Source organism: Aedes albopictus, chromosome 1 (assembly GCF_035046485.1).
Source record: "Aedes albopictus strain Foshan chromosome 1, AalbF5, whole genome shotgun sequence".
Lineage (NCBI taxonomy): Eukaryota > Metazoa > Arthropoda > Insecta > Diptera > Culicidae > Aedes > Aedes albopictus.
The window spans coordinates 146,941,009-146,964,692 of record NC_085136.1 but is presented as its reverse complement, the minus strand read 5'-3'; the positions used below and the strand labels follow the sequence as shown (position 1 = coordinate 146,964,692).

At 39.6% G+C, this 23,684-nt stretch overlaps 2 protein-coding genes across 2 annotated transcripts; one reads left to right on the top strand and one right to left on the bottom strand.

Moving 5' to 3' along the window:
- Window positions 1–12,425: 12,425 nt before the first annotated feature.
- On the bottom strand, window positions 12,426–13,702 carry LOC109413800 (tRNA (cytosine(38)-C(5))-methyltransferase). Its single transcript, XM_019687529.3, has 2 exons — window positions 13,503–13,702; window positions 12,426–13,432 (listed from the first exon to the last, which is right to left on the bottom strand). The coding sequence occupies exons 1-2, from the start codon at window positions 13,597–13,599 to the stop codon at window positions 12,498–12,500; spliced, it is 1,032 nt and encodes a 343-aa protein (XP_019543074.3). The 5' UTR covers window positions 13,600–13,702; the 3' UTR covers window positions 12,426–12,497.
- A 6,667-nt stretch (window positions 13,703–20,369) lies between these two features.
- On the top strand, window positions 20,370–22,427 carry LOC109413801 (lysosomal aspartic protease). Its single transcript, XM_019687531.3, has 5 exons — window positions 20,370–20,526; window positions 20,737–20,846; window positions 21,044–21,173; window positions 21,246–21,369; window positions 21,445–22,427. Exons 2-5 carry the CDS (start codon window positions 20,782–20,784, stop codon window positions 22,287–22,289), a joined length of 1,164 nt encoding a protein of 387 aa, XP_019543076.3. The 5' UTR covers window positions 20,370–20,526; window positions 20,737–20,781; the 3' UTR covers window positions 22,290–22,427.
- Window positions 22,428–23,684: the final 1,257 nt, after the last annotated feature.

Below are 23,684 nucleotides of genomic sequence, written 5' to 3'. Positions count from 1 at the left end.
ATTCCTCGACCCTACTCAGCCCTAACGGTCCATAGCAATGCCTGTCAATATATGCGCCTCACACATGCAACCCCTACACCCTAACAGTATGGTCACTTGGGTATCCCTGGGTTTTGACATGATGGTCAGGGATCACAGCCATCAAAACGTTCCACTCTTTATCAGGGCTTACGACCTGTAGACATGATGATTTCTCAATAGTTTCAAGCTCTTTCGGACCTTCCGCTATAGGAGACCATCATGGCTAGCGGTGTTAAGATTTTGCTGATATTTCAGCAAATAACTCGCTTTTGCCGAGATTGTCCAAAATGTTTTACCGAAATATCAGCAAGTTGCTTGAAAACTACGAAAACTGACAGCATTTTTTGCTAAACTTTTCGGCAAACACAAATTTTACTGAAATCAGCAAACGACATTACCGAATTTCAGCAATACAACTGTCAGTTTTGCAACCTTTCAGAAAAAAAACCGTGTTACGTGGTGCAGAAGGTGCTACATAAATAATAAATGAAGTGAACTTTGAAACGAAGTGAAAATTTGTAAGAATATAAGATCTTTCTGTAAGTAACTTATTGCTATTGAATTTCATATCCTCAATCTATTTTAGGACCTATTTGCTGCTGTCCTTCGAGGAGCTGTTCGAGTTCGGGAGTTCAGTGTGTTTGCTTGTGGAAGAGAATGATACCACCGATTGATTATTTTGAAAAACATTCCCTTGGAAAATAAATGTAAAATATACGAGGATAAAACTTCTCTACTGTGTTTCTTTGTGAGCCAAAAATATTGTTTCTATTCTGAAAAATAAACAAAACAAAATGCCGAGATTCAGCAAATTTATTCGTACTGGAAACTTTGTTTGCCGAGATTTCAGCAAAAATATTTGCTGAGAATCTCGGCAAAATATTAACAGCTGTCAATTTTTGTGATTGCCGAGGTTCCCGGCAAATCTGTTTTTTGCCGAGATGGTTACCGAGCACTCGGCGGTGCCAATCTCGGCAATCAGTTTGCCGAGATTCGGCGAAAAAATCTTAGTGTGTAGATAAGTTGTTCACATTTCTTCAAAATTTTCCCATCGTAATCAGAGATCAGTTCTTAACATAATGCTTCGGAAAATTCTGATAGATTCTCTAAGCATTTTCCAGCCACAATTATTTGGGATTTTTTAGAAAAGTTTAAGAGACACGCATGAATATTTTTTTTCATTCTACATACCATATAAAAACCATTTGATCACATCTATTGCTTTTATTTGCCATCCTGTATTATTTTTATGTGTAGTCGCACATCAAAACGATATATACCAATAAACAATTCGTTATGTGTGTCACACATAAACATCATTTGTCCAGACAAATTGCAAAAATACATGTGTAAGAAACATAAAATAAATATTTGTAGTTTTTGCAGTGTATGTGTGCAGACCATCTCTCGTTACCGTGTGCAACACCATCAGTGAGAAATGTATCGCCAACAGCACGCACACCCATGAGCGAAAGATGTATTGAAACAGCCGCTGCTTCGGCTGCTTGCCTGACAGTTGCATACTCGAGTCGTATCGAGCCGAGTGGGAAACGTCGTGAATATTGTTGGCCGCATGGCCATGACAATCTTCGGCTAACCAAGCCGGCTGTCGCATAAAGGGTGTCATCCCAAGTAACAATCCTAATTCTATTTGGTTTTATTTGTTTTTATGATAGTTTTATCGGAACATTGCATATTCTAGTTGATCTTATCGGAGTTTCAGCTGAGCACAACTATTCTTCGTCAATATGTGGTTTTAAAAACACCTCCAAGAATACTTGAGGTTCAGTTCATAAAACCATAAACACAACAAGAACTGTTGAACTTATTTTCAGTTTTATCAGGTTCTTGTAGCTATCTTCAATCATCCGTTCTTGATCAAGAGCAACTGTTCTCGCATAAGAACAGTTTGGTACATGAAAAATACAAGAAAAAACTCAAGCATTAGATTTTGATTCTCATCCTTCCATTATTACTGCCAATCAAGAACACCTACCCGGAAACCCAACCGCGACGCGGTGCAGTGCCAAGTTCCTCCGGTTTCAGCAAGGGCGTAGCCAGCTTTTCGGCCAGGGGGGGGCGAGCACCCTCACACTGAAAACCACTTTTCAGTTACAAGGAGTTAAAATATTTCATTATTTAACCCTAAAAGGGATACCTGGGGTCCATTGGACCCCAGGCGCCTTTCAGAGCTCGTCTTTGATGGAACACACTCAGCGAGGTGACGAAACTGAGACCATGAAGGTATCCCTTTTAGGGTTTAAAAAAATAAAAGTGAAGTATGAAACAGGAATGGTTTAACCCTTTACTTCCCACGACTTTGAACGACGATTTATATGCCAAGAAAGCGTTTCCGAAAGAAGTGCTGAAACAAAAGTTACTGCAAATTGGCCAAATTTTTCGAAATCAACGAAAAAAATTTTAGTTGTAAATCAATAGTATTTTGATTGTTTATCAATAGTTCCACTATTGAAACAAGTAGTTGGCAGTTGGGTTTACCTAATGAGATTACAATCATATTCTAAAAACTATTGCATCATATGCATCTAATTCCGTTTGTCTCGAGTTCGTCGAAAATCGATGGTGCTCTAGAGCAACCATGGGAAGTAGAGGGTTAATGGAAGAATCATATATGATTATAATCCTGAGGAATTCCTCAAGATATTGCTGAATTTGAATCCAGCAGTTTCTCCAGAAATTTCTTTAATATTTTACCAGGTTATTTTAATGTAGATATTCCAGCAGAAATTACCTTCGGAAAACTTGCAGTAATTCAGTTGGGAATACCTTCAGAAATTTCTTCAATAATTCCTGCAGAAGTTTTATTACGAATTTCACCATGCATTCTTTTGAGAATTTCCCCAGTAATTCTTTACAAATATCATTCTTAATTCCACCAGAAATCCGTTTGAGAAGCTCCAGAAAATACTTTAAGAATTTCTCCGGGAATTCTTTCAAAAATTCCAATCAAACTAAGATTCCTTTCCTTGAGGAATACCCTAAGAAATTTTTGGAGATATTTCTTCGAAAAATCCTTTGGAAATACCGGAAAAAAATCTTTGAAAATTTCTAAAGGAATTCGTGGAGGAAAATCTTTGGAAGTTGCTAGAGGAATTCATTCGGAAATTTTTAAACGAATCAATTAAAAAATAATTTCAGGAATTTATTTCGAAATTTCCACCGGAAATTCCTTGACAAATTCTTCAGAAATTTCTTGACGAATTCCTTCATTTCTAAAGCTCCTTGAGAAATTCTATAAGACATTATTTCAAGACTTCTACGATTTCCTTTAGAAGATTATTCGGGAATTCATTGAGGAATTTCTTTGAAATAGATTTAGAATATTCCTTGAGGAACTCCTTCGCAGTTTTCGTGAGGAATTCCTCCGAAAATTCCTTGAGGAATACCTTCAAAAATTCTTGGAGGAATTCATCCGGAAATTTCTGTGAGAATTCCTTCCCAAATTCCTGAAGCAATTCTTTCGAAAATATTGAAAAAAATCCACTAAATGTCTCATGCGGTATCCCTTCTGAAATTCCATAAGGAATTTCTTTAAAAATCTTTTAAAACTTCCTTGATAAAATATTTCGGAAATTTCTGTGATTTTTTATTTCCTAGAGGAACTCATTCGGAAATTCTTTGAAGAATTCCTTTAAAAATGCCTTGATAAGGAAGCAGTTCGTTTGGATTTTTTTTACATATGTCTGAAATGTCTTATTGAATACCATCGGAAATTTCGTGAGAAATTGTTTGATTTATTCGTTGAGGAATTTTTTCGTTTTTTTTATAAATCTTTACGAAATTCCTCAAGGAATACCAGCGAAAGATCCTTGAGAAGTTTCTTCAGAAATTCCTCAAGAAATTCCTTCAAAAAGGTATTGCGGAACTCCTACGAAAACTTGAGAAACTTCTTCAAACCTTCCTTCAGAAACACGTTTGGGGATAATGTGAGAAAATCCTAAGGAAATTTTTTGAGGACAACCGTCAAAAACTTTTGGAGGAATTCATTCGGAAATTTTTGGAGATATTTCAAGACGAATCTATAAGAAATTTCTTTGGAAATTCCGGGAGGAATTCCTACGGAAATTCCTGGACAACTCATGGAGAAATTCTTCGAGAAAATCCTGGAGGAATTCCCTCTGAAATTCTTGGAGGAATTTCTTCGAGAATTCCTGGAAGAATTTCTTCTGAAAATTCCTGGAGCAATTCCTTCGGAAATACCTGGAGAAATTCCTTCCTGAAATTCCTGGAGGAATTCCTGAGGAAATTCATGGAGGAATTCCTTCAGAAAATCCTTGAACGATTCCTTCGCAAAAGTCCTGGAGGAATTCCTTCTGAAATTTATGGAAGAACTCCTTCGGAAATTCGTGAAGGAATTCCTGGAGAAATTCTTTCGAAAATTCCTGGTGGAATTCCTTCGCACATTCATGAAAGAATTCCTTCGGAAATTCCGGCAAGAAATCCTTTGAAAATTCCAGGTGAAATTCCTTTGAAAATCCCTGGAGGAATTCCACCGGAAATTACTGCAGGAATTCCCTCGGAAATTGCAGAAGGAATTTCTTTGAAAATTCCTGGAGGATCTCCTTTGGAAATTTCTGGAGGATTTTCTCCGGAAATTTCTGAAGCAACTCATCCGGAAATTCATGGAGGAATTTCTCAGGAAATTTCTGGAGGAATTCCTTTGAAAATTCGTGGAGGAATTTCTTCAGAACTTCGTGAATGAATTCTTTCGGAAAATTTTTGGAGCAATTCCTTCGGAAATTCATGGAGGAACTCCTTCGGAAAATGCTTTAGGATTTCCTTCGCAAAATTCCTGGAGGAGTTCCTTCTGAAATTCATGGAGGAATTCCTTCGGTATTTCCTGCAGGAATTCCTCCGGAAATTCCTCGAGGAATTTCTTCGGAAATTCGTGGAGGGATTCCGTCGGAAAATTTCTGGAGGAATTCCTTTGGAAATTCATGGAAATTCATGGAGGAATTCCTTCGGACATTCATGGAGGAATTCCTTCGGAAATTCCAGGAGGGCATCCTTTCAAAATTCCAAGAGGAATTCCTTAGAAAATTCCTAGAAGAATTTCTTCGGAAATTCTTGGAGGAATCCCTCCGGAAATTCCTCGAGGAATTTCTTCGGAAATTCGTAGAGGAATTCCGTCGGAAAATTTCTGGAGGAATTCCTTCGGAAATTCATGGAGGCATTCCTTCGGAAAATCCTTTAGAAATTCATTGGCAAAATTCCTGGAGAAATTTGTTCGGCAATTCATGGAGGAATTCCGTCGAAAATTCATGGAGGGATTTCTTCGGACATTCATGAAGGAACTCCTTCGGAAATTCCAAGAGGAAATCCTTTGAAATTTCCAAGAGGAATTCCCTTGAAAATTCCTGGAAGAATTCCTTCGGAAATTCCTGGAGGAATTCCTCCGGAAATTCCTAGAGTAATTCCTCCAGAAATTTGTGGAGGAATTCCTTCACAAAATTCCTGGTGGAATTACATCGGATATCCATGGAAATTTCCAAAAGAATTTCTCCAGGAATTTCCGACAGAATTTCTCCTGGAATTTCTGAAGGAATTCTTCCTGGAATTTCAAAAAAAAAAAATCCTTCAAGAATTTCCAAAAGAGTTTCTCCAGGAATTTCCAATGAAATTCCTCCAGGATTTTTTAATGAATTTCCGAAGGAATTCCTCCAGGAATTTCCGAAATAATTGCTCCACGAATTTCAGAAGGAATGCATCCAAGAGATTCCGGAGGGATTTATCCAGGAATTTCCGCAGAAATTCCCCTGAGAATTTCCGAAAGAATTCCTGCAGGAATTTCCAAAGGAATTCCTCCATGAATCTTCAAACAAATTCGTCCAGCAATTTCCGAAGGAATTCCTCCCAATTTCCGAAAGAATTCCTCCAGGATTTTTTGAAGGAATTCCTAACGGAATTTGTAAAGGAATTCCACCATGAATTTTCGAGGGATTTCCTCTTGGAATTTCCAAAAATAAAATCCAAAAAAAAAATTCCGAAAAAAAATTCTCCAGGAATTTCCGAAGGAATGCCTCCAGGATATTTATGAAGGAATACTTCCAGTAATTTCCGAAGAAATTATTTCAGCAATTGCCGAAGGAATTCCTCCTGGAATTTCCAAAGGAATTCGTCCAGTAATTTCCGAAGGAATTCCTCCAGGAATCATAAAAAGCGTTCCTCTAAGAAATTTAGAATGATTTTTCCAGGAATGTCCTAAGGAATTCACCCAAGGATTTTCTCAGGAATTTCTCTATAGATTTCTGAAAGAATTCCTTTAGAAATTTCCGGAGGTATTCATCCAAGATTTTTCGAGGGAACTCCCAAGGAATTTCCGAAGGAATTCATCCAGAAATTTCCGAAGAAATTCCTTCAGTAGTTTCCGAACGAATTCCTTCAAGAATTTCCGAAGATTTTCTTTCAGGAATTTGCGAAGGGATTCCTCCAAGAATTTTGGATGGATTTCCTTCTGGAATTTTTTAAGGAATTCCTCCAGGATTTCTTTAAGCAATTGCTTCAGGAATATCCGAAGCAATTCCTCCCGCAATTTCCGAAAGAATTCCTCCAGGAATTCCTAAAGAAATTTCTTCTGGAATTCCCGAATGAATTCCTTCAGGAATCTTCAAAGGAATTCGTGCAGCAATTTCCGAAGGAATTTCTCCCGGAATTTCTGAAAGAATTCCTCCAGAAATTTCCGAAAGTATTCATCCAAGATTTTTCGAAGGACCTCGCCAAGGAATTTTCGATGAAATTCCTCCAGTAATTTCCGAACGAAGTCCTTCAGGAATTTCAGATGGAATTTCTCCAGAAATTTCCGAAGGAATTCTTCCAGGATTTTGCAAAGGGATTCCTCCAAGAATTTTTGAAGGAATTCCTCCAGTGATTTCCAATGGAATTCGTCCAGCAATTTCCGCTGGAATTCCTTCAGGAATTTCCGAAAGAATTGCACCAGGAATTCCTAAAGGAATTTCCGAATTAATTCCTCCGGGAATCTCCAAAAGAGTTCGTCCAACAATTTCCGAAGGAATTCCTCCCGAAATTTCTGAAAGAATTCCTTCAGGAATTTTTTGAAAGAATTCCTAATGGAATTTCCGAAGGAATTCCTCCCGGAATTTCCGAAAGAATTCCTTCAGGATTTTCCGACGGTATTCCTCCAGGAATTTCAAAAAAAAAATCTAAAAAGAATTTCCGAAAAAAAATCCTCCAGGAATTTCTGAAGGAATTCCTCCAGGAATTTCCGAAGGGATTCCTCCAGGAATTTCCAAAAGAATTCGTCCAGCAATTTCCGAAGGAATTCCTCCAGTAATTGCCGAAGAAATTATTGCAGGAATTTCCGAAAGAATTCCTTCAGGATTTTCCGAAGGAATTCTGCTAGGAATTTCCGACGGTATTCCTCCAGGAATTTCAAAAAAAAAATCTAAAAAGAATTTCCGAAAAAAAATCCTCCAGGAATTTCCGAAGGAATTCCTCCAGGAATTTCCAAAAGAATTCGTCCAGCAATTTCCGAAGGAATTCCTCCAGTAATTGCCGAAGAAATTATTGCAGGAATTTCCGAAAGAATTCTGCTAGGAATTTCCGACGGTATTCCTCCAGGAATTTCAAAAAAAAATCTAAAAAGAATTTCCGAAAAAAATCCTCCCGAAATTTTTGAAAGAATTCCTCCAGGAATTTCCGAAGGAATTCCTCCAGGAATGCCGCTAGGAATTTCCGAAGGAATTCCTGCAAGAATTTCCAAAAAAAATCCAAAAAGTATTTCCAAAAAAAATCCTTCACGACTTTCTGAAGGAATTCCTCCAGGACTGTCCGAAGGAATTCCTCCAGGAATTTCGTAAGGAATTCACCTAAGGATTTCCTCACGAATTTCTCTATGGATTTCTGAAAGAATTCCTCCAGGAATCTCCGAAGGAATTGCTCCAGGAATTTCCCATGGAATTCTTCCAGGAATTTGCGAAGAGATTCCTCCTGGAACTTTGGATGGAATTCCTCCAGGTATTTCCGAAGGAATACACTCAGGAATTTTCGAAGATATTCCTACAAGAATTTCCGAAGAAATTCCTGCATACATTAGAAAAAATACGAGGATGCAGGAGAATTTTATTTTTACAAGTCAAAAACAGCTCTGAGTTTTTCGGTTAAGTTAGAATATAGTTGCTCGGTCAGGGGGGGGGGCCACGCCCCCCCCTGCCCCCCCCTGGCTACGCCCTTGGGTTTCAGCATCCGAAATGAGGTGGGTATGGTCATCCAGGACGTCGATTCCCGTGCAATCGGGGTTCCAATCATCGATCTTCAAAATCAGCAACTACTTACCTGATGGAAGGGCCGACCGGAGGAATGAGGCACTGCACCGCATCAACGCCGGTTATCGAAAAAGGTCTGCCTGGTTGGCAACGGTACCAGTCTGATAATTATATTCATCGGACGAGAGTCACAAAATCCACCGCGGTGCAATAATTTATTGTTTGTTTACTATTTGGCGTACATGATTTATGACGTTCTCGGCGGAGTTTGCATAAACCTACATCAAGAACGTTATAAACCTGAGTAGTCTTGAGTAAAACTTCTTACTCTTGCATAAGATGAAATAAATTTAAGACGTTCTTGATGGAGGCCAACCAGGCTGCATTGAGAACGTTATAAATAATAGTATTCTTGAGTTATGCTTTTAGCTCTGGCATGAGTTGAAAGAAATTTAAGACGATCTTATGGTGATGTTGATTAAAACCATCGATGATGGACCGACCACCGGCCTAGATTTCAATGGAAGCCATGTTGAGAAAACTTATGAGCAATGTTCGCATGACCAGGAATAATATTTTTAAATATTTTATTAGTGCGTTATAATGGAAGCGCGTTGCAATTTTTGGAAGTATCTTGCAACATATATACAATGAATTTTGCTTGGCATTTGGAATCCTTGTTACACCGCGGAAATATTTCCAATTTGTGTAATAAATTAATCCCGATTACACTAATGTGTCATTTTCATTGTGTTTTTAATTTCAGTTTATTTCATCAAACTTTTATGTCGACATAAAAGCTGCAACAGCAACAACACTGACAAATTTATTATCGTTTTTTCGTGCACTTGAAGAATTCTACAAGGAGAGAGCAATTCGTCTTGAGGACAACTTGGGAAGTACAACAAGTTTTAAGAGAAAATTAAAAACAACTCTCCAAGAGCATCTTAGGATGGGCCTCTTTGGTCTTATGGCGGGTTTATGGTTGAGTTGATGTCGTTTTGCAGAGCAATTTGGTTTATGCATGGTTTTAAAGAACAGGTGTTGAAGAATACTTCAAAAGCATTATAAAATTAATTTTGTTACTTGGGATAGGCTGTCACGGGAGCACCTGGCTTAACGCTAAAAGTTATCCACAAAATATGTGCTCAATAAATATTTTTTTCCAAACATGATATGCCTTTCACAAGATGCCCCAGGGGCGGAAAGACGTTTGTGCCAGCGTTTTTCAAAATTGTAATCTGGCTAAAATATACCACTGATGTGGGATTAAACTCTCTTTTATATTTAAAACATGTCAGTGCATTTCACATGCCAATAAAAATAATGCTATGCAAAATACTCTACTAGAACAAGACTTACAAGTACATATTCTCTATTTGAAAAAATACATAATACATTAAATGCGTCGAAAATTTTGAGTGTGGGATATACCACGATACTCGACACGTTCAACAGAAGTAAAATGCTCGGGCCGAGCGCAGCGATTTTCGTCACTTCGTGTACAGCCAACGAGAGACGGTTTGGGTGAGAGCCGAGGTTGTCATCGGCGAACGAACGCACAGCGAAAGCAGACGATGTGAGCAGTTCCCGACAGTGATGTTGTAGGTCGCATGAGTTTTATTCTGTGGGCTGTCATGAACCATGCATTCACAAGGCTGTCATGGAAATAAGAGTGCGACAGCCATCAAAATGCTATCATGATGCGGTACTTTTGGGAAGCCTGATTCCTTATTTTGTGATTGGCCGAAGAACCGGTCAAGAAAATTAAGAGTTGTTGCTTCGAATCCCAAAAAACGCGCTTTATTCACCAAATTATCACTCAACTTGTAAATGCGATTGCTTTCCAAAACACTACCAGAAAATTGTACAGGGAATCCACTAACGATAATCTTTTTTTTTTCATAGTGATTACGGCGGTAGCACACTGTGCTTATGTTCTAACACCGCACCCTTTCCCTACGTTTGCTTCTATGAGCCTCTATTTTTGTTTCAACACACAGAAGTACGTAGGCATATCGTGACCCAAGTCGACACTGTTTTGGCCTGCGTTGAACAAAAATAGTTTTAATAAAAGTTTCCCCTTTTTTCTTTTTGTCAATTGTTTTTTTTTTTGTAGTATGGTCCATGTATTTAGGTTCTTGTCAATTTGTCAGTTATTCGAAGTAGATCTCCAATATGTAGTCAATAAGTCAATTAAGTCATTCTGATCTGTTCTATCATAGCAGCTTTAGTATTTGCTTTATTGAAGTGTAGTTTTATTGGAAATATGCTGAATATCGTTATTAAAAAGAGACGTCTGGAACTGTGTCCTGCTAGTTGTTCCGTCATGCACATACGTCATGTCTTAATAATGCCTAGGAGATTAACGAAAACACGTGTGTTTGGTCAGATGTCCATTGCGTAGAAAGTCAAGGAAAATAGGTTTCTTTATTGTCAGTTGTTATGTAAGCATCGCTTGAAGCACTTCCCGTGAGAACCCTGTCATCTGTACACCAACTAATCCGTATCTTCGTACACAGCTAAATACTATACTGCCAACCGGCGAAAAGTCTATGAGTAAATATTAAAAAAAAATGAATAATAATGCTGTCTAGCGCGTTGTTTTCTATCGGCCACTATTTTAGTCTAGTCCCAACTGCAAGCTTTTTTTCGATCTTATCGTCAATTGTCTTCTAGATACCCCACGGAATTGATGGGTAGTGAGTTCAATGCAGAGATCCCCCCCCCCCCTCACACTCCCAAATTGTGGTAGGCCCCCGCTAAACCTGCAAACCAGACCCACCCCCAGCCAAAGCGGTGCTCAACGTGCTCTCCCATCGTGGCAATCAAATATGTGGACTGTACAACAATAGTAGTTTTAATGAAATGAATACTAAGGCCGACACTCGAACTGACAAACTTTACAGTGCTAGTTGAGTAAATACACGAAAGATGGGTAACAACAAATGTGCACAAACAGATGCATAACAATATGCATGTAAAAAAAGGCCGCAACTATCCATGGTGAATTTAAAATAATGACAACGTAAATATAATGGAACAGACTCACCGAATTTAGCTCCAAAATGCCCCCTAGACGATGGTATTGTTCACTCTATGTAGCCACGCGTTGTACAAAATGAACCTGAAATGACAAGAAGACAAACTCCACAAAATGGCGGCCCGTAAATTTTAGTATTCTGTTTATAGCATCGTTGAGCATCATAGAGAGCATAATTTATATTCAGTTTTAAATATAGTTTCTTGTTACTATGCTAAGAAACAGAGAGATTTAAAAGTTTTTTTTTTTCTACCTGCACCAGCTAACTTCTTGAGTGAAAAGCATTCAACATCTAAAATTTAGATTGTAAATTGTTCATTCTCTAATGCGATTCTCTTATCACCCTGCCCTGTCTTAACTAGAAGATATGAGTAATGCAGAGACATCCCACATGCACTCTTGCATTACATAATAAGGTTGGACCCTGCTGCAATCAATGTCGTTATGCTATCCACTCCTGAGTTTATAGTTGATATAAAAATAATTTCGAAGAAGTGAAAAAGAATACACTCAAACCTCCATTTAGGTAGGATCCATTTAGGTAAAATCTATTTAGGTCCCTCCAATTAGGTAACGTTACCTAAATGGAATTTGATTGTGTTCAAATCAGTTGGAGTGCTTAAGATTAGGTATAAGACTGGTTTATGGGAAAGAAGTAGTGAGCGGTGTTAGGGGGGAGGAGGGTGCATGACAAATCAAGCGTTTAAATTAAAGTCATTAAAGCAATGGTATGATTATTCAGATCCTATTTTAGTTTAATTTTGTAAAGAAACGCTTTAATTCAAAACCTAGTTACTTTCAAATAATATTCCATTTACTATTTCACTAATTTTCGTTACTATATTTAATTTAGCTAATCTATAATTATAAAAGACTAAAATTGAAACTATTTAAACACATTTTTACTATATGACGACGCTTGATAAGCCATCGTCAAACCCATCACTCTTGCACAGGGGAATCCACTAACGATAATCTTTACATGAAAAACATTTCAGAATTCTTCCATGAAAACATAATACATCTAGAAAAACAATCTTTGTTTTTTATAGAATTCTACATCCCTTACGAAAGTACATCTAATAAATTTGCAATAGTCGTTCTCTTTGGAATTAAAACACAAAGGAAATTTTGATAAACAAATCACATTTCTTTTATTTAAATAGGTATTATTTAACTTTTCATCATCTTCAGTCCATCTCATCAAACAACGAACTCACAACCAGAACATTGATACTGTTTCCCAGCACTCGGTAGCATTGTTTATCGGTGGTCTGCTTGGGAAACTCAAAATCCTCCGGGAAGCACATCAATCTGGCAACCTCAGTTGGAGTGAAGTATCGTACTTTCAGACTCTTCAGCAGCTTCATCCGCTCGCCATCATCTTCAGTGCACTCAATTTGTCTGTAGATCTCGTCAAACTCCGATCTCGTCAGGGGGCTGTACACTGAACCCGTTCCTTCCGCATAGTGGGTGTATGCTTTTGTAAAGCACATCGAATTCGTTGAGTCTGGCGTGCAAACATCCATAATGGCGAGCCTTTTCCGAAGTAAATCGTCTTTCAGAAGGTAGCGACTCAATTTCTCCGACTCGGGTTCAACGATGTCACTGATGCGTTTCCCGGGAGCCACATGACGCGAGGAAGGCTTGAGAACAATCTCAGCCGAAGGATTGCTAAATGCCGTTCGCTTAGCCACACAGTAATACCGATGACGAGTATTGGGCACGCCAAAATCGTGAGGTGAGAGAATGTATTCCTTGAATTGGAATCCGGCAGCAGCTAGTCTCGTTTTGTACAGTTCACATGCCTGAGACCGCTCAAACCCTTTCACATTCTCCAGCAGGATGAACTGCACTGTGGGAATCTTGTCGAGCAAATCACACAAATGCACAAACGGATCCGCTCTTCGGTCGTCGACGTCTTTGAAGTTTCCATTGCGAGTGAATGGTTGGCACGGCGGTGACATGAGAATAACGTTCACACCAAGCTTCTGAATGCGGTCCGGCGTTAGGCTGAGGATGTTGCTATTTGAGGCTTTGTTTTCACCAAAGTTATGGTTGTAAATCGTATTGGCCACCGGATTGATATCGATTGCTGATACCACCTTGTATGGTTTGCCAGAGCCTGCAATACACAATACATGCTTGTGAGGAAAACTTTGGTGAGGTACGGCAGTAAAGAAGAAAATACTTACGTTCAATAGCATAATGCATGCCTCCAATTCCACTAAACAATTCCAGAACATGATATTCTGGAGTCTGTGAACACTGTGATCCGTCGGTAGCACTCATTTTTTATGCTCATGTGGCTTAAGCTTCCAAATTATTCAACTGATTGTGTCTTGTTTTAATACGCACCAGGCGGTGCAAAACGGACGCGATATGTTTACAAACAAAATGATCTGTCAGATGCTGTTTTGGTTTCATCGTAGGTGCCAGATTCTCAGACGTGAAACTGTTTCATCGCAATGAGCCATTTTACGAAGTGACAACAATGTTGATGATGATATTGATTTTCACGGAATATTGGACGCTACCTCCTGTCAAAATTTATTCATAAAATTGGCTCGTAAAATGGACTATATTACATTACATGTATTCTTAACATTATTACATTATTCTTATTCTTATTCTTAAGAATACATTATTACATTATTCTTAACAATAATGAAATGTTTATTATGTCCATTTATGACGTAAAACGTAAAGGGATATTCACGATGTTCAATGCCCCCCCCCCCCCTATTACTCAAAATGCGCAAATAAGGTACAACGGGGCAATTTCTAACGGGTGGGACAAGACGAAATAGTGAGTTAACATGATGTTATCCAATGATGGTAAACAGCTTGAACGCCATAACACATAATTTTTGATTCAAACAATCTTTCGACGAAAGAAAAAATTCCAAATTGTATTGAAAACTATTTGAAATCTTCGTGTTTCATCTTGCCCCACCCGTTTCAACTTGCCCCGGTATACCTTAAAGGTGAATTATCTTGTACCGTACTATTTTTTTGGGCTCAAATCGATCACTTTTAAAATTTGCTGGTCCAAAAGCATATCCCATATTTTATGAAGATTTTATTGACTTTTAGCATCAGGTCAAAATGTCGGATATGAAATTGATCATCAATATTAGAGCAATTAGCTCGTCCAGCCCTAGGTCGAAGTTACTTATTATTGGGGGTTTAGTAGTGGAGGCCCCCTGATACTTACTTACCGATCAGGCTAAGGCCGGGGTGGCCTCTTCTGTACATATATGTACTATAGTAGCCGTCTCGACACAAATGCCTGCTATTATAAAGTGTCGAAAATAAATAATAATAATAATAATAATAATAATAGAAGACGGCCATTCCACTCGGTCAACGGCTGTTTGTCTCCAGTTCCGCACTCTGCGTAGGGTCCGCAGATCGTCCTCCACTTGGTCGACCAACCTAGCTCGCTGCGCACCACGTCTTCTTGTACCGGTCGGATGACTCTCGAGAACCATTTTAGTCGGGTTGCTATCCGACATCCTGATGACATGACCCGCCCACCGTAGCCTCCCGATTTTCGCTGAATGGACGATGGTTGGTTCTCTCAGCAGCTGATGCAGCTCGTGATTCATTCGCCTTCTCCAAATCCCGTCTTCCATCTGCACTCCGCCGTAGATGGTACGCAACACCTTCCGTTCAAAAACTCCAAGGGCACGTTGGTCCTCTGCACGTAGGGTCCATGTTTCGTGCCCATAGAGGACGACCGGTCTAATCAGCGTTTTGTAGATGGTTAACTTCGTGTTACGGCGAACTTTATTCGATCGTAAAGTTCTGCGGAGTCCAAAGTAAGCACGATTTCCTACCACAATGCGCCTCTGAATTTCTCTGCTGGTGTCGTTGCCGGCGGTCACCAGTGAGCCCAAGTACACGAATCCTTCAACCGCCTCGATTTCATCACCGTCGATATAAATTCGGGGTGGCGGGCGCGGAGATTCCTCCCTGGAGCCCTTTGCCATCATGTACCTTGTCTTCGACACATTAATGACTAATCCGATTCGCCTGGCATCACTCTTTAGTCGGATGTACGTTCCCGCCATCGTCTCAAATTTACGAGTAATAATATCAATATCACCAGCGAAACCAAGCAGCTGAACGGACTTCGTGAAAATCGTTCCACTCGTGTTTATCCCCGCTCTCCTAATTACACCCTCTAAAGCAATGTTGAACAGCAAGCACGAAAGACCATCACCTTGCCGTAACCCTCTGCAAGATTCGATGGGACTCGAGAGTGTCCCTGATACTCGAACTACGCACATCACTCGATCCATCGTCGCCTTGATCAATCGTATCAGTTTATCCGGGAATCCGTATTCGTGCATAATCTGCCATAGCTGTTCGCGATCGATTGTATCATACGCCGATTTGAAATCGATGAACAAGTGATGTGTGGGCACGTTGTATTCGCGGCATTTCCGCAACACCTGGCGGATGGCGAATATCTGGTCCGTTGTAGCGGGTTCACCCATAAATGCAGCCTGATATTGCCCAACGAACTCTCTTGCAATCGGCGATAGACGGCGGCATAAAATTTGAGACAGTATCTTAGAAGCTCGCTTGGTAGTTAATCTGCTCCAGCGGCTTTGTTGTTTTTCAACCGGCGAACCTCCTCTTCAATCTCTTGGAGGTCAGGGGCCGAAATTCTTTCGTCCTGTGCACATACTCCTAGATCTGTTACCACGCCACCTTCGGTACCTGCAACGTCGCCATTGAGGTGCTCATCGTAATGCTGCCGCCACCTCTCGACCACCTCACGCTCGCTCGTGAGAATATTCCCATGATTATCTCGGAACATATCGGCTTGTAGCACAAAGCCTCTGTGGGAGCAATTCAGCATCTCGTAGAACTTTCGTGTGTCCTTAGCGCGGTACAGCTCTTCCATCGCTTCGCGATCTCGTTCTTCCTGCTGGCGCTGGAGGCCCCCTGATGAGATGTATAATAAATATAAATTGTATTACATATCGCCTTGTAAGGACTATTGCAGGGTGTCTACTCAATCAAAATAAAATTCCTTGAGCTTTCCAGGATTTTCCCGGAAGGAATTTTGAATGTTGATAATTAAAAAAATGCCCTTATTTTATAAAATGATGTTTACTATGTTAATTAAAACGTAAAACGTAAAGGGATTTTAATGATTTTTCGACGCCCCCTCCCCCTTTGTTAAATTTTTTGTATGAGAACCCGAATATTTTTGTATGGAGCGTATGATTTCTCAAAATGCGCAACAAAAGGTGATCATTTTTAAAATCTGCTAGGGTAAGTGTGCCCATCGTTGTGATATTAAGGTAAGTTTATTTTAAAAACAATGATTGTACCATCTAATGAAGGGTTGCAAAACGTTAGTTGGTAGTTTTCTATCCAAATTTGCTAGGAAAAATATAAAAACTATCATTTCTCTCTGTTTTCGATCATAAATCGCTTACCATAACATTAGGCACACTGTTCCTATTATGGAGGTAAAATTTAATTTTGGTTCCTATTGTTGCGGTATCCCATTGAAATCATATGGGATACCGCAACATTAGGAACACTACCGCAACAATAGGAACACAGCAGCAAAAAATTTAAGGAAAATATTTTTTAAAATATGTTTTTGGGCAAATCTTAACCACACAAATGGTGCAATCTCATAATTTAAGCATAATACATCTATTAAAAATGCCTTTTGGTAACATTTCAGTCGAAAAAGTGCTCAATTGCCACTACCGCAACATTACACAGAAAGAAATCATGAAAATTAAACAGCACGTAAGTTAAGCATCGACTGAAAATTATAGCAGAAGCTACAAAATTACAGCCATTTACCGAGAGATGATACTGCCCGCTCAGTAATCAGCCAATCATGCGTACTGTTTACATTTTTTGAGACATATTCGCTTGAAATTTACATGCAGTAACGTAAACGAGGACAGCTACGCTCAGTCGTCTGCCTCGCTGCGGAGACTGCTCTCTCGCTCTCTGTGGCCGAAGCGGTACAACAGTTTGTTCCTTTATGGTGGAACATGTTTATCTTTGAATGCCTTCTCTTCAGCTTGGTGAGACAGCCTAGAGGGGTTAGGCGTGAACTCTCACTCGGAAGGTCTGAGTTCGATTCTCGTATAAAGATTTTTTAAGTTTCTCTGAAAAGTCGGTGCTAAATTAACACTTTTCTTTCAGCAATCAGCAGTGTAATTCTAAGATCACACATAAATTTCTATCGAACACGATGGAGGTCAATTTGTTACATTCAGTTCGTCATAAATTTACAGATTTTGTTCGTACTGTGTAGTGATGAAAACGATTGTGCAATTTCGATAGAAGTGGAATGTACCACAAACCAATACAATACATTACTAAGTCGAATAACTCGGATAAAGTATTGCCTCGCAGTCAAGGAGGAGGAAGTGGTGACAAACGAAAGAGCAGATTGTATCGCAACACTCAACTGCGAACGACCGAAGAATCAATCATATATCTGGACGCATTTGTATACATTCGTATACGAAATGATGATGACGATGATGATAGTCCTGTTCAATGAACTATGTTGAACATTTTCGAAGTTGCTGCATCCTGTTCTTACCCATTTGTTAACGAATGGGTAAGAGCAGAATGCAGCAACTTCGACAATGTTCTAGTATGCATACTTCATTGAACAAGGCTGATGAGAACGGGGAGGGACGAAATCTTTACTCAGCGAAGTAAACTAACGAAATTCATCAGAAACCGAATGTGTGATAATGTTTGCAGCATCGTACAAATAAGGTTCCCATATTACCTGCACACTCAATGTCTTGATTTTCTTTGCATGCACGTGAGCTCTAATTTATATCATAGTAAGCTGCGAATAAAAAAAATTCCGATTTCTTAAGGTGAAGATGTGACGAAGCCACACCTCAATTTTTTAAGAGCACAAATCTGAAGAACCAAATGACAGATTGCACTGAAAAGTTGATCGATTGGTCACCACCAGCGGCTGATCAATCGATCAACTTTTCAGCGCTTTGCGATATATGGTTCTTCAGATTCGTGCTTTTGAAAATTCAAGGTGTGGCTTTGTTCTATATTATTTGTTCTATATTTGCACCATGAAGAGGTGGCAGCGGTAGTCGTGATTTGTCCACGGGCAAATGTTGAAAATGTCATTTTAGGAGTGTTCAGGTGGACCGTAAAACCACAGACAAACAGACGTAACACCTTGAACGATTTTCATGAAAGTCCATGGCCCAGTACACAACAACCATCACCTGGTGGAAAAGTTGCACGAATCACTGTGTTGTGCAATATCGTCAACAGAAGGCGCTAGTGTGAAACGTCAAACGCATAGAAAAACGATGTGCGCGCCTCTGGTTGTGAAAGCCTCAACTATGAAAATTTAAAATGATCGTTGAAAGCGTGGTCGATGGAAATTTCGTAAGTGTTACGTCTGTTTGTCTGTGGTAAAACGGTCTTAGACCGAAAATAGCAAGGCAACTATTCCCGAAGGTGTCCACTGGTTGTCCAAGGTTAGAAGGGATTACGACGGCTATCGCTGCCACCAAAAAGAAGATTTGAACGAATTATGTGCGCTCAATGAGAAAAATGGCAAAGTAACGCGAAATCTGCGATTTCACGGCACGGCAGACCGAAAAGGAAAATTACGGTAGCTTTGATGATCCTTCGACTACAGAAAAAAAAACTCCCATAAATACCGATAGCGCCATATAAAAAAGTCTTGAATTTGCCCGACCGCAACATCCGTTTTTTTCGTTCTCCAACGAACTATCGATCCCGTATCAAATTCCAGAATAAATAGAAATATTTTTTTGTTTTGTGTGTAAATGTCTACACCATTAAGCAATGTCAAAATAAAAAAAGGAAACTCAAAAATTTTGATTTTTGACTGTGACACTACCACGAACACTTTTCGACATCTGCGCGTGGACAAATCACGAGCTAGGTTGTTACTAAAGTGTCTCGAGTAAACCAAAGTGGAGAATCCTTGTCGTTTTGACAGGTCTCCTGCTCGATTGGAACTATGGGGATGACACTAGATGGACTGTTCCAATTTTGACGTTTCTCCTCTTTGTTTTATCCAGGCTCGTTAGTTGTTACTTAGTCATTGTGCAAGCGTGAAACGAAGAAAATTAACATTTTTCATTCACAGCATACTATGATATGAGTTATAGCTTAAGGTGAAACTTCAAGAAATCCCATTGCAATTTTGCATACGAACTTTAGAGGCACAAATCTGTCGAATGAAGCATCGAACCAAACCGCACTTGTTTATCCCAGCTTTGCTCACTTGCAAAAAAAGGAGCTTTTCCAAATCAAGCGCATTTGTTTACGAATTTTCAAGATTGTTGCTCTTGAAAACGTAAGTAGGGGTCCAAGTTGGCCAATGTGGCAGCCATATGTGTATTCTCTGAAGTTTCTCCTTAATAGCAAACAGTTCGGTTGGTGCACAACGACAACACTGCTTTATAATTTCTCCAAATTTGTGTGAACAAAACTCGAACATATATAGTACCTGAAAATAGTGAATATTATCCAAATGTTATTCAGCATCATACTGAGTTAATTCGTCATGAAGGTGCTTGCTAAATGAGTGATTGTTAGATCGGTTTACTACTTTGAAAATGATAAATAAGGGATAAATTTCAAGTTATGCAAAGCTGTTGCATAATTGAAAATTACCTCTAATTTTCCTTTTTTTTTAATATGAACAATAAGAAACCAGAAAAAACAAGCATGTTGCTTTCCAATGAATTATAATTTTTTACTTGCAACTGTTTTTGAAACAACCATAATACCAAGGACCAAGACCTGTTATATTTAACAAACTTTGCTTCGGTAATTTTTGAATATTGTTGAAAAGTTTAAAGTAGTAAATGCCGCATTGTGATAGGCATGTTGTATTGGCCACACTTCCTCATAACTTAATATTTGATGGTGCTCCATCTGCATTTGAAACAACCTTTTCTCTATATCTCAAACGGCAGGGCATAAAGTAATGCTAAACCCATGTACCAACTCCACCCGGCCGGCCAGAAAAGAGATGGCATGCTGATGGCGAATGTCAATGCACACAATTTACTCGACTCATCATTTGCTATGTGATGATATTTTCAGCTTGAAGAACATTCTGTAGCTGGTTTTCACAGCAAGTACATCGTCCTTTTTTGTGTCCCCTTCGAAAGTATAAGTTTATTTTTTCTAGAGCAGGTAAGAAATTTACTGATTTGTTGTATCCTTTTTTTATGCTGAATACTTTTTCTGCCATATTCCTAAAAATGGCTTCTTATTTACTGGTAGTTAGATGAGATGCTTTGCCGATAAGCAGAGTATTATTTATTTATATATATATTTAATCTTTCATAATGATAACGACCTTAGGAAGCGAAAGTTTTTATTTTTTTTAAATATTTTGTTCAGACGTTGACGACAGCCACTCGAAAACATCGCTCTCTAGCCGGCGAGATGCTAATTAAATCAATAATTGTCCTCGTTTGCTTGGCTGTTCTAGCCCAAGCGGACTTTATTAGGTAAGTTCTCATATTTTAATCTGATTAACAAACATGCCAATGTCAAAACAAGGCAAACATATATGGAAACTGTACTTTCAAGCTTATGGAAGGTAGACAGTGATGATTCATGCAATTGCTTGCTTTTTCACATAACGCTGGTTACAATTGATAAATTATCATTTCAATCTCTTTGTTGTTCGTCTCTGCCTATTTAGAGTTCAACTGCAGAAAACCGAAAGTGCGCGTCAGCATTTTCGAAATGTAGACACCGAGATCAAGCAATTGCGTCTCAAGTACAATGCCGTATCTGGCCCGGTCCCTGAGCCACTATCAAACTATTTGGATGTAAGTCTAGAGTTAATCGATGAATGCACATACACCTAATTAAGAATAATCAACTCATTTCATGTTTCTCAGGCCCAATACTATGGAGCTATCACTATCGGAACACCGCCACAGAGCTTCAAAGTAGTGTTCGATACGGGATCATCCAATCTGTGGGTGCCATCGAAGGAATGCTCTTTCACCAACATTGCTTGCTGTGAGTCAACCGCTATCTGCTCTGTTTATTCATAACGATAGCCATAACGTTCTCTGTTTATTTATTTTTCTGCAGTGATGCACAACAAATACAATGCCAAGAAGTCTTCGACGTTTGAAAAGAACGGCACGGCCTTCCATATTCAATACGGGTCGGGTAGCTTGTCTGGCTACTTGTCAACTGACACCGTTGGGTTGGGAGGAGTTTCCATCGTGAAGCAAACCTTCGCTGAAGCCATCAATGAACCGGGACTGGTGTTTGTTGCGGCCAAATTTGACGGAATTCTTGGATTGGGCTACAGCTCGATTTCCGTAGATGGCGTCGTTCCGGTGTTCTACAATATGTTCAACCAAGGTCTCATCGACGCTCCGGTCTTTTCGTTCTACCTGAACCGCGATCCAAGTGCTGCTGAAGGCGGTGAAATCATTTTCGGCGGATCGGATTCAAACAAATATACCGGAGATTTCACCTATTTGCCCGTAGACCGTAAAGCCTACTGGCAGTTTAAGATGGATTCCGTCAAAGTGGGTGATAACGAATTCTGCAACAATGGATGTGAGGCGATTGCCGATACTGGTACCAGTCTGATTGCTGGCCCTGTGTCGGAGGTCACCGCTATCAACAAAGCTATCGGTGGCACTCCCATTATGAACGGAGAGTACATGGTCGACTGTTCGTTGATTCCCAAATTGCCAAAGATCTCGTTCGTTTTGGGAGGAAAGTCCTTTGAACTCGAAGGTGCTGATTATGTGCTGCGCGTGGCCCAGATGGGTAAGACTATCTGTCTGTCTGGTTTCATGGGAATTGATATCCCACCACCAAATGGGCCATTGTGGATTTTGGGTGATGTTTTCATCGGTAAGTTCTACACCGAGTTCGATATGGGCAACGATCGCGTGGGATTTGCCACAGCTATCTAGAGGACTGAATCTTATTGGTAATAATGCTTTATAAGCTAAACGCTAGGTACATTTCCAGTTCCAAAATAAAACTCTGTTCCAAAAGAAGAATGTGGATTTATGAACAATAATAAATTGTGGATTATAAAATTAGTAAAAGCCTAGGTTTGATTTAATTTTATATTCCGAAAGTGCCAGTTTTTACCAAACTCCAGTTAATATTCGGTTGAATATCGGTCGGCGTTAAGTCAGAGGGGATTAAGAACTATTCCCAGTCGCGCCATTCCAGCCAGCGTTCAGCAGTCGTCCTGGGCCTGCGTGTGGGAGTGGCGAAAGGGTCTTCCAACCCGTACCTCAAGGCAAGTTGAATTTAAATTCAGTCGACGACCTCTGATGCGTCAATTGTTTCTAGACAACTTTCGCTGGAAGAAATACAACGTATCCCACAAGCTGACGATGACGAAACACCGCTAAAACTACGAACGATCAGCAATCAGGACGAACTAGGTTCTGGAATCTCGGTATACTACCAGAATATTAGAGGGCTGAGGACAAAGATTCAGGATTTTTTTACCTCAGTGACTGCCTCGCTTTACGATGTAATCGTGTTGACTGAAACGTGGTTAGACGAAGTGATTCCATCGGGTATGCTGTTCTGTAACGACTACGCTGTTTATCGTGGTGATCGCAATGCGCTGACAAACACCAAGAAACGGTCGGGTGGTACTCTTATTGCTGTGAAGAACATCATTCCGCCCAGTTTCCCGAGCAATGATAACAGCACAGACAAACAGACGTAACACTTCGAACATTTTTCGATTCAAATCATAGTCACGGAAACATATTCGCCCAATGCTAAAAGGCTTATGTTTGGCCGACGACCAACTAGGTGGCGGTAGTGAGCAAACGTCAAACTCGAACAAAAACGATGCGAGCGCCACGGTTGGGCAGTTGGCCAACTATCAAATTTTGAAAAAGACCGTTAAATTGCTGTACGATGTGAATTATCAGAGTGTTACGTCTGTTTGTCTGTGATAACAGCATTGAACACGTTTGGGTGTCTTTGACCATGTCGCAACCACAGACAAACAGACTTAACACCTTGAACGATTTTCATGGAAATCCATCGCCCAGTTCACACTACCATCACCTGGTGGAAAAGTTGCAAGAAAAACTGTGTTGTGCAATATCGTCAACAGAAGGCGCTAGTGTGAAACGTCAAACGCATAGAAAAACGATATGCGCGCCTCTGGTTGTGAAAGCCACAACTATGAAAATTTAAATGATCGTGATTTAAAAGCGTGGTCGATGGAAATTTCGTAAGTGTTACGTCTGTTTGTCTGTGGCGCAACGTTCTATTGTTATTGGAGCAGTGTACTGCACAATCCTAGCTTAATCACTCAGATCCTGTTGATC

Excerpts from the sequence above, each read along its gene's own strand:
- LOC109413800 (XM_019687529.3), bottom strand. The coding sequence starts at position 13,599 with ATGAGTGCTACCGACGGATCACAGTGTTCACAGACTCCAGAATATCAT. Across the intron at positions 13,433-13,502 it reads CATGCATTATGCTATTGAAC|GCTCTGGCAAACCATACAAG; the intron begins GTAAGTATTTTC and ends TGTGTATTGCAG.
- LOC109413801 (XM_019687531.3), top strand. The coding sequence starts at position 20,782 with ATGCTAATTAAATCAATAATTGTCCTCGTTTGCTTGGCTGTTCTAGCC. Across the intron at positions 20,847-21,043 it reads GCCCAAGCGGACTTTATTAG|AGTTCAACTGCAGAAAACCG; the intron begins GTAAGTTCTCAT and ends CTGCCTATTTAG. Across the intron at positions 21,174-21,245 it reads CACTATCAAACTATTTGGAT|GCCCAATACTATGGAGCTAT; the intron begins GTAAGTCTAGAG and ends CATGTTTCTCAG.